The sequence below is a fragment of the Mauremys mutica genome, chromosome 18, assembly GCF_020497125.1.
Source record: "Mauremys mutica isolate MM-2020 ecotype Southern chromosome 18, ASM2049712v1, whole genome shotgun sequence".
Classification (NCBI taxonomy): Eukaryota; Metazoa; Chordata; order Testudines; family Geoemydidae; genus Mauremys; species Mauremys mutica.
In genome coordinates, this window is record NC_059089.1 from 7,820,271 (window position 1) to 7,836,800 (window position 16,530).

The 16,530-nt window shown below is 43.3% G+C and overlaps 1 protein-coding gene across 15 annotated transcripts in view; it reads left to right on the plus strand.

The window, feature by feature from the left end:
* Positions 1-16,530, plus strand: part of ZNF618 (zinc finger protein 618) — a 276,489-nt gene that overhangs the window by 30,585 nt on the left and 229,374 nt on the right. For 14 of the 15 annotated variants that reach the window (XM_044992642.1, XM_044992643.1, XM_044992650.1 and 11 more), the window contains exon 2: positions 1,580-1,670. The exons of the other annotated variant lie outside the window; for it this stretch is intronic. In XM_044992642.1, the coding sequence (XP_044848577.1) occupies positions 1,590-1,670 (81 nt within the window). In that variant the 5' untranslated portion in view covers positions 1,580-1,589. The remainder of the gene's footprint in view (positions 1-1,579; positions 1,671-16,530) is intronic. 15 annotated transcript variants of the gene reach the window in all.

Here is a 16,530-nt window from a genome sequence, read left to right on the forward strand (position 1 = left end):
CTCTGCGAGAGCGTATTACACAGACTTCTTTATTGCGAGCAGAAATAGTGGCCAGGAAGCTGGGTTTTTCCACCCAACCTCTTTTCAGCGAGTGCTGTTGCTGCAGTCCAGGCTCAGACAAGGACAGGTCAGATGTGACTGCAGATGTACCTGACTGTTCCAGAGTGAAAGTGAGCTCCCTGGGAAGAAATGGCAGAGTTAGCATGCTGGCTGTGCAGGAGTCAGTCAGTCTTATCCAATGGTCCTGCTCATTGCATTGACACAAAAAGCTAACAACAAATCCTGGGAAATGCCTCAGATATTTTGCCCTGTGAGGCCATCATTACTATTGATGGGCGATAATTGAGAAATCAGTTTTCAAAATTAGAAGGTTAAGTCTGGGGTCTTGGCTGTGTATGGACTCCAAGTGCTCCTTCCCTAGTTCTACAGACTCCTGTGGAATGTACATTTGCATTTACATAAAGCCAGAGATGTGCGATGAATGCACGAGTGCCTTCTCACGAGTTTGGGAATACAGCCAGACTGGGACAAGGCCTTATCTCGTCAGAGCTCTCTGTTGAAGGTTCTTAGGTAGCCACCTTACCAAAGTATCAGAGGACCTCTCAGTCTTTTAAAGTGTTTGTCCTTACTGCATTCGTGGGAAGCCAGGCAGGGCTACTGTCCCCATTGCGCAGATGGGGAAGCTGAGGCCCAAGAGGCTAAGTGAGTTGCCCAACGTTACCCAGGGAGTCTGTTGCAGAGGAGGGAATTGAACCCAGCTGGGGCAACAACAAAGAAAAAACACTGCACCATCCTTCCTCTATATGAGAGAAGCTTAGGCCGTTCTTTCAGATGGAAGAAACACTTCTATTTTTACAGTTCAAATCTCTGTAGTTGTCACTTGTGACAATACAGGTGAACTGAGGCCTGTTATGGAGCTTGAGCAATGGTTCAATCTTGAAAACCATACCAGTGAAATGAAAATAAGGAAGCAGCACTATGCTGTAGTGCATATTTTCCCATCAGTTACAGAACAGAGCAGCAGTCATGCTGGAGGAAGATGCTAGGATGGGTCCTATGCTGTCTGGATGGGAGAAGGACTGGGGATGACTGGGTTAAGAGTCAGGGAAAGAGATGCACAGAAACAAGAGGATAATTGGGAAGAGATCGAGAGATGAGAGAAACAGAGGAGTGAGTTGTTTATCTCAGGACTTGTCTACCCAGGGAAGTTATGTGAAATAAGCTAGAGTGTGAATTTAAAGCACAGTAGCTATTCCACAGCTGCTCCCCAGGTGGAGACTCTGATTCTGCACTAAGAGTACCTCTGTGTGGGTTAGCTCGTGGACTAACCCGAAGTGCACAAAAGCACTTCAGTGTGGAATAAGAGTGTTCCCACTGGGAGCTATTCTGGGATATGTCTGTGTGTAGACAAGCACTTATGGGGAAAGCACAGTTAGGATTTTCAGATATCAGCCCTTTCAATGGAGCTAGTTATTTCCTGGTGACTGCAAATTAAACTAAAACCTCATCCCTAAAATGTTCATATCTTACTTCCCCCCCCAACATAAAGACTGGAATTTTGTTTTTCTTCCCACATCAGACGACAAAAAATGAAATTAAGCCCTGCTGCAAGAGGAGTGAACGAGGTGACCCCACTACATCTCTTCCAACCCAAATGCATCTGTGATCAGGTAATAGAGGCGACTTAGCAGAACATCACCTGCAACTCCAGAGACCTGGGTTCAATGTCCTGCTCTGCAACAGACTTCCTGGACGTCCCTGGCCAAGTCTCTCTGTACCTCCATTCCCTGTTTGTAAAGTGGATGTAATAGCACTGCCTCACTGGTTTGGTGAGGATAAATAAAGATGATCCTGAGATACTACAGTAACAGGGCCATATACGTACCTTACATTTGTTTTATCTATCTAGTCTGACTCACTCGCAGGGTATTCATGTGAAAATTAAGCATGAGCCTGTATTTCAAAGACTTATTTTGACATCTTGAGAGTTTCGTTCCTTTCCTGGAAGACTTGATAGGATGTTGATGGCTTCAAAGTGAAATGCTAATCTTAAATACAAATAAATAAATAAGCCTGTTTCTTAGCATTTCCAGAGATAAATGTATTTCTTTTTTTAAACAGCCTCTCTCCCTTTAGGGCCCCACTGAAGGATTGTTGGATTCTTTAAAACCAGAATAATATTGTTTTAAAAAATTCTCTAACTCCAGTGAATTTTCAGTAATTGAATGAGCTATTTGCAGCAACTCAAGAGTTTGATCAACTCTGATCAAAGCAGGTACAGAGCTAACCTATACGCAGTCTCTTATGTGATCCTCTGTAGTTAATGTGATGTGCATTAAATTGCAGCATACTTATGAACTAAATTATTTATTATAAAAAAAAGTTTTATTCATTAATGTTAATTCCTGTGAACAGCTGACATGGCCTCCGGAGGTTCTCTTGCCATACAGTTGGCCGTGCCCCTGTGTCTCTTGGCGCTGTTCAGGAGGACTGTGGCTTTGCATTGAGTGCCAGGCTGATTTTTTGGACCTGACTACTGTCATTTGAACAGTGTAAAAAAGTGGCGTCAAACTCCCGGATCCAGCCCATTGACCATTAGCTTGATGTATGTTTGCGGCCCCATGGTATGTTCAGATTCCAAAGAAAGAGATTTGATTTAAAAATAAAACCCACGTTTTTAGCTCTCTTGTTTGCAAAGAATGCTTTCCAAACACGACTTGAGTTTAAACTGATGCAGTGTTGTCTCCCTGAGTCTGCAGGCAGCCTGAATGAATGACTCTAAGAGATGTGAGGTCCCTGAACTCTCAATCTCATTGGGGTGTTAACTCTGCAGCCTAACGATGGCTCTTTAAATGTTGGAAATTGAATATTTCATTGCTGATGATTTGAGTGGGATTGAGATGTGGAGGGGGCAATTGAGGATTGCTGAAAAGCAGAGAGAGAAACAAGGTTGGTAAAAAGAGAGAAACAAAGGGCAGAAATAGTTTGGGGTCCTGAAGGGAAACGTGTTCTCCTACTGTTGTTGTTGGAGATGACAACAAGATGCTTGTACAGATTCGTGGGACTTGAATCCAGGCCTGCAGGTTACCAGGCAACCAACATGCCCACATGGCCACCTGGTGTCAGCTGTAATCTGGCCACTCCCTACAACTCTCAGTCCACAGAAGTTGATTACCACAGGAAGTTCCCCGTCGAGTGAGCTGACTGACAGTGGTTTTAGCAGTCCCTTATGGACTCCTTGACCCTATATAAGTCCATGGGGTGTCCCCGGAAGTGTACAGAGAATAATGCAGATCCCTAGTAAAATGCCATGACCACCTTACTTTTTTATTTCTGAACTCCTGCACTTAGGATGGAAGAATCCCATGCACTGCTACAGACCAGGGACCGAATGGCTAGGAAGCAGTTCTGCACAAAAGGACTTAGGGGTTACAGTGGACGAGAAGCTGGATATGAGTTGATAGTGTGCCCTTGTTGCCAAGAAGGCTAATGGCATTTTGGGCTGTATAAGTAGGGGCATTGCAAGCAGATGGAGGGACGTGATCACTCCCCTCTATTTGACATTGGTGAGGCCTCATCTGGAGTACTGCGTCCAGTTTTGGGCCCCACACTACAAGAAGGTTGTGGAAAAATTGGAAAGAGTCCAGTGGAGGGCAACAAAAATGATTAGGGGGCTGGAGCACATGACTTATGAGGAGAGGCTGAGGGAACTGGGATTGTTTAGTCTGCAGAAGAGAAGAATGAGGGGGGATTTGATAGCTTCTTTCAACTACCTGAAAGAGGGATCCAAAGAGGATGGATCTAGACTGTTCTCAGTGGTAGCAGATGACAGAACAAGGAGTATTGGTCTCAAGTTGCAGTGGGGGAGGTTTAGGTTGGATATTAGGAAAAACTTTTTTTCACTAGGAGGGTGGTGAAGCACTGGAATGGGTTACCTAGGGAGGTGGTGGAATCTCCTTCCTTAGAGGTTTTTAAGGTCAGGCTTGACAAAGCCCTGGCTGGGATGATTTAGTTGGGTTTGGTCCTGCTTTGAGCAGGGGGTTGGACTAGATGACCTCCTGAGGTCCCTTCCAACCCTGATATTCTATGATTCTTGGTACTGACCTCGGCTCTGACTTGGGTTCTGACTCCCAATCAACCCCAGAACTCCACACCGCCCCCGATACCTGGTATTGACCTTTGGCCTGTTTCCTGACTTTGCCTCTAGCTTTGACCCTTGGCTTAACTCCTGACTCTGACTCCGGCTTGACTCTTGACCCTGATAGTGGCTCCGACCCCTGGCTTCAGTTCCTGGATTCCAAGCTCCTGCCACTGCTCCTGCCTCCCTTCACCCAGGTTCTTGACGTGATGAACAAACAGTAACTCAGTTCCAAGGTATTGCTATGGTACAAGGATCTTTGTGCCTCAGGACAAAGTACAGAGTCCTGGTTCCCTCTATAGAAATGGCACAAAGTAGATACTTCCTGAGCCGCTTCTGTTCCCACATGCCCTGGAGATGGTGGTGAGGTTATTTATATTAAATTAGCACTTAGAAGTTCCAGCTGAGATCAGGGTCCTGTAGTGTTAGTCGATGTACAAACAGCAAGTGACGGTCCCTGACCCGAAGAGCTTAACATCCAGTGACAAGGGATGGGAGGGGAAGGAAAGTCACAGACAGACGAAGGTCCAAGGTCACACAATGGGTCAGAGACAGAGTTGTGAATAGAACCCAGGTCTTCTGATTCCTAGTCTGGTGCCTTATCCACTGGCTTACACTGTCTCTAAACCTCGTATTTTATATTTGATCAGTAGGCAAACTTCCCATTGACATCAGTGGGAGTTCTGCTGCTAACTGCTTGACGTATGTAACCATAGGTTTAACCCAACTCACAGACAGTAATTCAAAATATAATTCAGCTCTCTCTACAGGATGACTTGACTCTCTTGGTATGAAGGTTTCTTAACTACATGTTCTGTCTTTCAGTCACTGCATATTTACGGTGTGTAGACAATCGAGTGTACTCCACACCTCCAGACTTTGCTTCCGAGTTTATATAGCTATTGGCTCACATCCAGCTCCAAATATGGAGAGAAATACAGTATGTCTGTATCCCTGTAGCGTAAGGAGTTTTACACAGAGCAGAGTGGTATAATATGTATTCCAAGAGGCTGGAGTATCTCACTAGTACCATTAATAAGAGCAAAATTCAGGTGAAATATTTGATTTTAGAATGTGCTACATACCGGTGTATATCTGAATACACAAAAATACTTGGATCTTAACTTTATTAAATCCCCTACAATCCCTCTTCTGCACCTTTTTACTCACACTATACCTCACACACACTTTCCGCGGAGATACAGTATCAGTCCTGGAAAGCAGATCCAGAAAAGACTACTTGAGTTGTCCAGGCTGATCTCCATTATCACCACAGTCTGTCTAACCTCTTCTAAAATTTGCAGTGATGATGTACCAAGCACCTTCCCTGCCAGTCTATTCCTTTGTCCAATTAAACTCCCTCTTGAGAATGTTTTCCCTAGTGACCTGCCTAAAGTTGACTCATCTGGTTTGCTTCAGCTGAGTATTATTATTATTTTATCATTATTATTATTATTCTTTTCCTCTCAATCAGGTTGCATGGACATCAAAAACCAGGAAATAATTCTGAAAGAATGAGACCTAGACATAAAAGTTACACCTCTGGGATCCTGTGTGCAAGCACTTCCTGCATGTGGTGGCTTAGGTATAAGTACCTTTGTCATAAGAACGGCCATACAAAGTCAGACCAGTGGTCCATTTTGCCTAGCAGTCTGACAGTGGCCGGTGCTAGGGTGCTTCAGAGGGAATGAACAGAACACAGCAATTTATCATGTGATCCATCCCTGTCATCCCTTTCCTAATGGTTCCTAACATTCTGTTTGCTTTTTTGACCGCTGCTGCACATTCAGCAGATGTTTTCAGAGAACTAAGCACAATGACTCCAAGAGCTTTTTCCTGAGTAAAAACAACAAGGAGTCCGGTGGCACCTTAAAGACTAACAGATTTATTTGGGCATAAGCTTTCGTGGGTAAAAAAAAAAACAAACCCTCACTTCTTCAGATGCAACTACTTTTCCTGAGTAGTAACAGCTAATTTAGACCCCATCATTCGGTATGTATAGTTTGGAATTTGTTTTTCAAGTGCATTACTTTGCATTTATCTACATTGAATTTCATCTGCTATTTTGTTGCCCAGTCACCCAGTTTAGTGAGTTCCCACTATAACTCTTCACACTCTGCTTTGGATTTACTGTATATACTCGTTCATAAGCTGAATTTTTTTAGTAGAAAAGGGAAGCACCAGAGAAGGGGGTCGGCTCATGAACGGGTATAGAGAGGGAGGTGGGACACAGCCCCTCCCCCCAACAGAGGGAGCAGGGAGAGGCAGCACAGCCAGCAGAGCCAGAAGGGAAGAGGCGGGGCCAGAGTCTCGCTGCTTCTGGCCCCGCTGCTCCCCCCCAGCCTCCGAAGCAGCTGCAGCTCCAGGGCTGGCAGGCTGCAGCCGTGCCGCTCGGCCCCGCCCCCCAGAGCAGGCTGTGGCCACACCGCCGGAGCACTCTGCGCCGTGCCACCTGGCCCAGCCCACTGGAACGTGCTGTCCAGCCTGCCGGAGCAGCTCCAGCCAGGCCAGAGACATCCTCCCCTGGCCTGCCCCAGATAAAGTGGGAAGGGTTGGGATGGGGAGAATGTGGGGGTCCTAAAGGGATGGTATGGGGAGAGTGTGGGGTCCTGGGCTAGGGGTGGGGTCATGTGGAGGATGGTCACGGGTTACTCCCCTGACTCCCACCAGTTGCTGTCCTGGCCCATCAGGGTAAGCAGCTGGTGCACCGGGACACTTTGTTTACTTAGGTTTATCTCCGTCCTGCGGACGCTCAAGGTAAACAAACCATCTCGGCCCACCAGCGGCTTATCCTGATGGCCCGAAAGCCAAAGTTTGCTGACCCCTGAATTATAGGGTCAGCTTATGAACGGGATAAGTAAAAATGAAAGTTTTTTATAACCATCTTGGGGAGGTCAGCTTATAAATGAACTGGCTTATGATCGAGTATATACAGTAATTATCTGGAGTAACTGTGTATTTACTGCAAACGTTGCCACCTCACTGTTTACCCTTTTTTTTCAGATCATTTATGAATATGTTGAACAGCACTGATCCCAGTACAGATTGTTGGGGAACCTGACTATTTACCTCTCTCCACTGTGAAAACTGACTATTCCTTCCTTTTGTTTCCTGTCTTTTAATCAGTTACTGATTCAGGAGAGGGCCTTCTCTCTTATCCCATGACTGCCTACTTTGCTTAAGAGTATTTGGTGAGGGACCTCGTCAAAGGCTTTCTGAAAGTACACTATATCCACTGGATCCCCCTTGTCCATATGTTTGTTTATCCCCTCAAAGAATTCTAATAGATTGGTGAGGCATGATTTCCCTTTACAAAGCTGTGTTGACTTTTCCACAACATATGCTATTCATCTATGTGTCTGATAATTCTGTTCTTTATTATAGTTTCAACTAATTTGCCTGGCACTGAAGTTAGGCTTGCTGGCCTGTAATTGCCAGGATTGCCTCTGGAACCTTTATTAAAATAGGTGTTACATTATCTACATTAGCTGTCCTCCCGTCATCTGGTGCAGAGGCTGATTTAAGCGTTAGGTTACATACCACAGTTAGAAGTTCTGCAAGTTCATATTTGAGTTTCTTCAGAACTCTTTGGTGAATACCATCTGGTCCTGTGACTTACTACTGTTTAATGCATCAGTTTATTCCAAAACATCCTCTATTGACAGCTCAGTCTGTTCCTCAGATTTGTCACCTAAAAAGAATGGCTCAGGTGGGGAATCTCCCTCAAATCCTCTGCAGTGAAGAGTGATGCAAAGAATTAATTTAGCTTCTCTTCAATGGCCACGTCTTCTTTGAGTGCTCCTTTAGCACCTCAGTTGTCCAGTGGCTCCACTGACTGTTTGGCAGGCTTCCTCCTTCTGATGTACTAAGAACAAAAACTGCTGTTTGGTTTTGTGTCTTTTGTTTGTCACTCTTTAAATTCTTTCCTGGCCTGCTTAATTATGCCCTTATACGTGACTTGTCAAAGTTTATGCCTTTCTCTTTTCCTATTTGACTTCCAGTTTTTAAAAGATCTCTTTTTACCTCTAACTGCCTCCTTTATTCTGTTGCTTAGCGATGGTGGCAGTTTTTAGTCCTCTTACTGTTTTAAATTTGGGGTATACATATAGTTTGAGCCTCTATTATGGTATTTTTAAAAAGCTTCCATGCAGCTTGCAGGCATTTCACTCTTATGACTGTCCCTTCTAATTTCCATTTAACTAGTATCTTCATTTTTGTATAATGCTGCTTTTTGAAGTTAAATGCACTGGAGTGGGTTAAATTTAATTACACTGTGGTCACTGTTACTGAGTGATTGCCTCTTGGACCAGATCCTGTGCTCCACTTAGGACTAAATCAAGAATTGCCTCTCCCCTTGTGAGTTCCAGGATTAGCTGCTCCCAGAAGCAGTCATTTATGATGTTTAGAAATTTTATCTCTGTATCCCATCCTCACATGAAATGTTCCCAATCAATATGGGGATAGTTTAAATCCACCATTATTATTGAGTTTTCTGTTTTTGTCACCCCTCTTGTCTCCCTGAGCATTTCACAAATGTGCTGGTTGGGTGGTCAGTAACGTATTGCTACTGCTACACTCTTATTATTCAAGCATGGAATTTTTCTCTATAACTATTCTGTGGTTCAGTTTGATTCATTTAAGATTTTTATTATATTTGACTCTATGCTTTCTTTCACATATAGTGCCACTCCCCCACTAGTGTGACCTACCCTGTCATTCCCATATATTTTGTACCCTGTATTATCATGTCCCATTGATTATCATCGTTCCTCCAAGTTTCTGTGATTCTAATTATATCAATGTCCTCATTTAATACCAGGCAGTTGAGTTCACATGTGATGCTGGTAGACCAGATGCCAGCTCTTCCCAAGGCTGTAGGCATCAGCTGAGCTCTGACAAATTCATAGCTGGAAACCAGACCAGCTCACCTGTATGTTAGTATTGTTCAAGATGGGTGTTAGACTTGTAAAGATGTGTTTAAAGTTTAGAGTCTATAAAATGCTTGTAAGTTGCTGCATTCATTAATCTTACTTACATTAATGTCTGTATCCCATGCTATGAGGTAATATGTCAGGTTTGCTTTATGACTGTAAAAAAGCCTGCTCTGAACTTGTGAACTAAGGCAGGAAGAGTGGTTCCACTGCCCATCAAGGACTATCAAAATTAAGTGGCCATTGTGAAACCTCACATTACCAAGACTAGGTTAAGGCCCTGTCACACCGTAAAGGTGCTACATGCAAGGAAGCTCGTCCCATCAGTTTGAATTCTGGAAGAAGGAAATAAAGATAGGTGACATGAACATTCTTCATCTCTGTGCTCTTTGGATTCTCACAGGACTGGAGCTAGGACGCAAAAGCGGAGACCCCCAGGATCAACCTGGCTTAGCCCTAAAAGACATTCAGTGCTGGCAGATTACTCATCTCTGTCACCTTTTGGAACTATAGACTGTAACTAATTTGTGTATATTTGTTGCCTGCTTTAACCTGTAAATAAGTCTCATTTATTTTTCCTAGTTAATAAATCCTTACTTAGTTTACTATGGGATTGGCTATAAACTTTGTCTTTGGTGTGAGATCTGGGGTACAAATTGACCTGGGGTAAGTAACTTTTTTTGGGACTGAAAGGAACTTGCATCTTTTGTAACCTTTGGTGTAAGTGAGCATTTGTCACTTAGTCCAGCTTGCCTGGGTGGCAAGATAGAGAATGTCCAAGGAGACTGTGTGTGTGTGACTCCATGCGAAGACCGTTATAGTGTCTCAGGACTGCACATTTGTTACTGGGTTGGTGAAATCTAATTATAGAATTCACAGCCAGTTTGGAATGTCTGCCCTGCTTTTTGCACCTAGAGGTTGGCACTCATGGTTGTGAACCACTGTATTCAGCATGACATCACCCATCTTAGTATTTAAACTTCTTGTATTTGCATACAAGCACTTATAGAATTTGTCAGTATTTAGTTGTCTGCCTTCATGTGATGTAATAGAATGTGCCTCTTTTTTGTTTGACTCTTTCTCTTCAGTTCCTACCTGTAATTTATCAATTTCTGTCCTCTCCTATTTACTAGGATATAGAATATCCCCTTTCATAAATTCTCACCTAAGGGATGTGTGTGTCTGAACTGTGCTTCTCCGGAGGTGTCTGCTTTCCCTCAGTCCTCATTTTAAAAACTCCTTAATGACCTTTTTAATTTTACATGCCAGCAATCTGGTTCCGTTTTGGTTTAGATGGAGGCCATCCTTCTTGTATAGAGTCCTCCTTTTCCAAAAGGTTCCACTATTCTTAATAAACGTAAATCCCTCCTTCCTACACCATTGTCTCATCAGTGCATTGAGACCCTGCATTTCTGCCTGTCATAACTTGCCCAGCACATGAAACTGGAAGTATTTAGAGAATGTTGCTATGGAAGTTCTGGACTTTAATCTCTTACCTAGCAGCCTAAATTTGGTCTCCAGGACCTCTCTCCTATCCTTCCCTATGTCATTGGTTCCTACATGTACCATGACCACCGGCTCCTCCCCAGTACTGCACATAAGCCTGTCCAGATGTCTCAAGAGGTTCGCAACCCTTGTACCCAGCAGGCAGTTCACCTTGCGGTTCTTCCGGTCATTTCAATCCCTATTATCTCTATTTATAATAATCATATCCCATAAGAGCAGCCATTGTGGTTCAGACCAATGGTCCTCCTAGCTCAGTGTTGTGACTTCTGATTGTGGCCGTTGCCAGATACTTCAGAGGGAGCAAACAGAACAGGGCAGTTTATCAAGTGATCCATCCCCTGTCGTCCAGCCCCAGCTCCTACCAGTCAGGGGTTTAGGTACACCCAGACCATGTTGGCTAATAGCCACTGATGGACCTATCCTCTGTGAACTTGCCTAATTGTTTTTGAACCCAGTTATACTTTTGGCCTTCACAACATTCCCGGGCAAGGAGTTCCTTGCTCCTCTGTTTGCTCCTCCTATTCGCTAGCTCCTCTGGTCCCTGGAGGTTGCTTTTTAACCCCCTGTTCTCCCTGAGTTAGCCCTGCCTCATTGTCAAGGGATCCTAAGGGGATTAGGGATCAAAGGGTAGCAGGGTAGAGCCTCATAAGGAAGCTCTCAGACTTGTCTAGCAGGCCTCTAAGCCCAAACAAACCACACTATAAATGTCAATCAAGCAGCCACATGGCAAGCAAGCACTCAACAGCAAACTAAATAACAGAGAACAAACTCACCCCAAGGGTCACAGTCGCTCCTCGTTCACGTGGTGAAGTGATCCCTATGTTTGTCTGCCTGTCTCAAATGGGGATGGAGGAGTGATCACTCCTGGTGGCAAACAGTGGACATAGATATGGAGGGTGTGCAGAGCTCTTTGTCAGCAGTACAGCCACCCTTCATTTAGTCCAGGCTCAAGGGGAATAGGAAGATGAGATACCTTTTGGGCAGCTCTCACCCTAGAGTTGCATCAGAGTGTTTCTCTTCTCTTCTCAAAAACCAGTTGCAGCCAGCTGGCTCTGTCACCCTCCAACTTCTCAGTCCCTGAACAATGGGCAGGTCCGAGGCAGTTATTCCGCAATTATCACTTTCATTTAGTATCATACACTGGAAAGTTAAACCTCCAAAAGTCAGTGAAATCTTTTAATTTTACACATACAAGGGACTCTTAAGCTGCCATGTTTCCTTAGCCTAGGTCTCTTTACCTTGACTGTTTCAATGCAGGGTAGCAGCTAACCTCATGGAATTGACCCTCTGTACTTGGAATGATTCAAGAAAGATCTTCTGAGCTATATTCTCTGATCTAACAATACCGTATTGTAGCTATCCACTTACTTAGTCTGCTTTTATGGTGCAAATATCTCCTTTACCAGTTTTGCTGCATAATCAGTGTTGGATTGGTTGACAGGACTAGGAGTGATAGAATAAGCAAGTACCAGACGTTGAGATGCAGGATCATCTTTAATCATGGGCCTCCTACCTTCTGTGGGTTGAAGCTAGTCATTGATACTACTTCCTGGTGTAAGTGTCATGTCTAATTGTTTATCATGTCTTCTATTATGGTTTCCAGTTACCTTGAGATTTATTTATATACATTTATTTTATTTTTTTATATACATTTCTTCCGGCGGGATGAAGCCAGAATTTACAGCATCTTTCCCTATTGATTTTGCCAGACTGCCACATTCAATTTTCAGTATTACAGAAATGACAAAACAGAGAGAAGCTTTTATCCACTTGGTGAAATCTTTTTTGGCTAAAGTGAAAACTGTAAAAGGAAATTGTGGCACATTAGCACTTTATCCCAGCAATCTGGCCGCTTGAAAAATAAATAACCCATTTGAGTAGAATATTAGAAGTGAGACTTATTATTTTTATGTCCCTACCGCCAACTGACAGACTTTTTAATCTTCTGTCTGAGATGTGATCACCACCTTGTAGTCTCACTATTCTGCTTTTCCGCAGCCCGTGCAAAGACCTGGGAACTAGAGACTGCAGAGTTCGTAAGAGTGGAGTGGCGAGGTTGAATGGATTTCCATTTGTGAGGTCAAACAACACACAATTCATTCTTAGCATCCTTTCCCTGCATGTTTCAAGGACAACCTCCCCATCATACAAAATATCACACCTCTGACTAGTGAAATACCTTCTACTCTTGGCTGAGAGAGAAATGTCTACACTTCAGGGTTTAGACTTGCATCTTCATTGACTGCAGTAGCAGTGCTTATTTGCTGCCTCCATTTGGGTCCTATCTGTAAGTCTTTTCATTTGAAAGTAAAATGTATAGGCTGATATAGATTATAATAGATTATAGACTTGCTGGTGGGTTGGTTTAATTTACATTAATAAAAAGTTACTGACATTAACAATGCTGGTCAGTATTTTTCAAAGTATGAAGTATGTGGACTTGCTGCTCAAGGCATGAAAGACTGAGGGCTTGTCTACACCATGCAGCTTTTAGTGACAAGGCTGTGTCGATACAGCCTCGTCGCTAAAAGTCAACGTGTGTAAATGCTCTTTTTCGGTAATGCCGACAAATACTTCCAGCCCTGCGAGCAGCATTAGCTTTGTGGGTAGGAGAACACTTCTGCCGACAAAGCCGCGTTCACACTGCCACTTGCGTTGGCAAAACTTTTGTCTTTCGCAGGGGGGGCTTTTTTAAGTACTCGTGAAAGACAAAAGTTTTGTTGACAATGTCGCAGTGTAGACAAGCCCTAATAGGAGACATTGATATATCTCTCAGATGTCTCCACAGTCTTAGCTTTAATTTAAAAAGAAAAGGAAAAGTGATTCTGGAGCTGATTTGCTTGTGAAGTGAGTTTAATCAATGCAGTGATTCTGAAAACACAGGGAGAAACCTGAACCCAGAAGCCATATCTCTGAGGTGTGAATTGCCATGTTCATTTCAGTGGGTGCTAACCTAGTGAGTTCTACGTGCTGCGGTAATGCATTCGAAAGCGCACGAATGTGTTGCTCATTAATTGGTCCGTGTAGATCCTGCTAGTGTGCACTACAGGTTTCCTTGTGAGCTTTTGTATAATGCTGTTTCCAACACTATATTTAAGTGCACCAGCAGGGTGTACATGGAGGTCGAGAGATACTGAAGGTAAAGTTTTTGGCTGGTAAGAAAACATTTCCTACCTTTTGTTACGTTAATCAGAGGGTAAAGTCAGTGGTTTACAAGACTGTATAGTGGTAATGGTCTCTTGCTGTTATGTCAATGCCAGAGTGAAGCTGAAAGCCAGATCTGGGAGCTGCTGGATGCTAAGCATTCTTGAAAATCTGCCCACTTCATTAAGGTGCCTAAGTAGGAGCTGAGCTATTATGGAAATCTGGTCCTGATTGTGAGTGCTGAACACTTCTGGAAATTCTGGCCCAGACGTGTATCCCAGCCTAGTGTTGCTATTCCAAATATCCGTCGTATCCAGTGGGTGCTGGGAGAAGAATTGTGGGTCACTGAAATGGTAACTGGGTTAAAGAACAATTGAGAGTCAGTAGAGCCCCAACATTACCTTATTTCCATGATCTCTGCTATTTCTGTTGATTTCTTTTGTCCATAGTCATATGTCAGCCCTCTTCCTGGTGTCGTGTTTGGCAAAAATGTGACCAGGCCTGTCTCACGTGTGACAGGCAGCACACGTGGCTGGGTATCCGGCCAACTGGTTCATCAGAAAGCTGGTCAGGCCCTCGTTCTTTTCGTGTTCTGTTACCTTGGTAGGGGATCCTTTAGAAATCTCTCCTTTGTCGCCACTCTCCCTTTTTCCTGCCAGCAACTCTGAGTCCAATTCATTTGGACTTTACAACTCTATTAGTGCTCTATTAGAAACCACTTACGCTTTAAATTCTGCAGGTCCTGTGCCTTGTGTTTCATAGATACACTACATAGATTCCAAGGCCAGAAGGGGCTACTGCGATCCTTAAAGCAGACCTCCTGTGTAACCAAGGCCATAGAACTCCCCTGAAATAATTCCCAGAGCATATCTATTAGAAAAACATCCAATATTGATTTTAGAATCTTCCACAACCCTCGCTAAATTGTTGCAGTGCTTAATTACCCTCACTGTTACGAGTGTGCGCCTTATTTCCAGTCTGACTTTGTCTAGCTTCAGCTTCATAGAATCATAGAAGATCAGGGTTGGAAGGGACCTCAGGAGGTCATCTAGTCCAACCCCCTGCTCAAAGCAGGACCAATCCCCAACTAAATCATCCCAGCCAGGGCTTTGTCAAGCCTGACCTTAAAAACCTCTAAGGAAGGAGATTCCACCACCTCCCTAGATAACCCATTCCAGTTCTTCACCACCCTACTAGTGAAAAAGTTTTTCCTAATGTCTAACCTAAACTTCCCCCTCTGCAACTTGAGACCATTACTCCTTGTTCTGTCATCTTCTATCACTGAGAACAGTCTTTCTCTGCTGGATTGCAGAGCCCATTATTAACTATTTGTTTCCCATATAAGTACTTGCGGAGTGCAGTCAAGTCACCTTGAAACTAAATAGATTGAGCTCCTGGAGTCTATCACGACAAGGCTTGGTGTCTAATCCATTAATGATTCTCATGGCTCTTCTCTGAACCTTCTCCAATTTATCAACGTCCTTCTTGAATTATGAACACCAGAACTAGACACAGGATTCTAGCAGTGGTCACACCAGTGCCAATTACAGAGGTAAAATAACCTTTCTGCTCCTCGAGATTTGCCTGTTTATACATCTAGGGATCACATTAGCCCTTTTGGCCCAAGCTGATTATCCACCATGATCCCAAAATCTTTTTCAGAATCACTGCTTTCTAGGCTAGCGTCCCCTATCCTGTCAGTGGCCCTTACGTTCTTTGTTCCTAGGTGTATACATTTACATTTAGCTGTATTAAAATGCATGTTGTTTGCTTGCATCCAGCTTCCCAAGTGGTTATAGAAGAGGAGGATTGCTGGTAATTCTGTCAAATGGAATCTCTGCCTGTTAATCAGATTGCTTGATAACTAATAACTATTTACAGATAAATTGGCTTGGAAGAATTAGAGTTTTATCAGAAAATGTTGATAAACATTGATTTCATTACACACACATAAATCATTAGAAAATATTTCCATCAATGAGGCCTGAAATTTACAGATCGGCAACGTAAGAAAAATGCTGCTTGAGAACTTACTAGAGTTTGATATAAGGCTGACTTTTTGACATGTGATGTTAACAGTTCATGTTTTAATGGTTATAATGCTTCAGCTTCTTGAATCTCAGTGTTGACTGTCAGTAACTAATTGTCTGACCCCCTCCCATTGTTTGATCTCCATAATTTCCCACAACTGTGAAAATTTAAAATCGATAAAATCCAAAAATGCTTAAAAATACCTATATTAGCCATACAAGTTATAAAAATAAATTAAACTCTGCCATCCCTACTGATAGAATACATGAGCTATTCAGCTACGGATTCATTAAAAATGACTTTAAATGGTTTCTGATTGAATGGCAGTAGGAATAATACTGCATTCTGCATCAGTATCCATTCAGTCATTCAGCATAATTAGAATAACCCCGTTGATGTTTTTTAACTTTGCTCTTCTCTGGCACCTTTCATTTGGGGGTCTTGAGCAGCTGGGAAGCCAGTGCATTGCATCTGAATGGTCATGATGGGCACTGTCCAGTGGAGTGCATTGCTGTACTCCATTTTGGAAGCATAGGGCTGAGGTGGCGAAGTTTGCATTATCATGGAAAGTACTCAGCAGATGAAATAAAGGTGGTAAGAACCTCTTCCACTACATGGAATTCAAGTACCCTTGAGGGAATCAGATTTACCCTATAAATGCAAATCTCTGTTGCAAGAAATGTGTGTAAGTCCCTAGTGTAGGGAAGCAGGAAGTACACCAATTATTCAAATTACTTCCCCTAACAAGCTAGTAACACCATTGTCTTGTCTCAGTTAAGC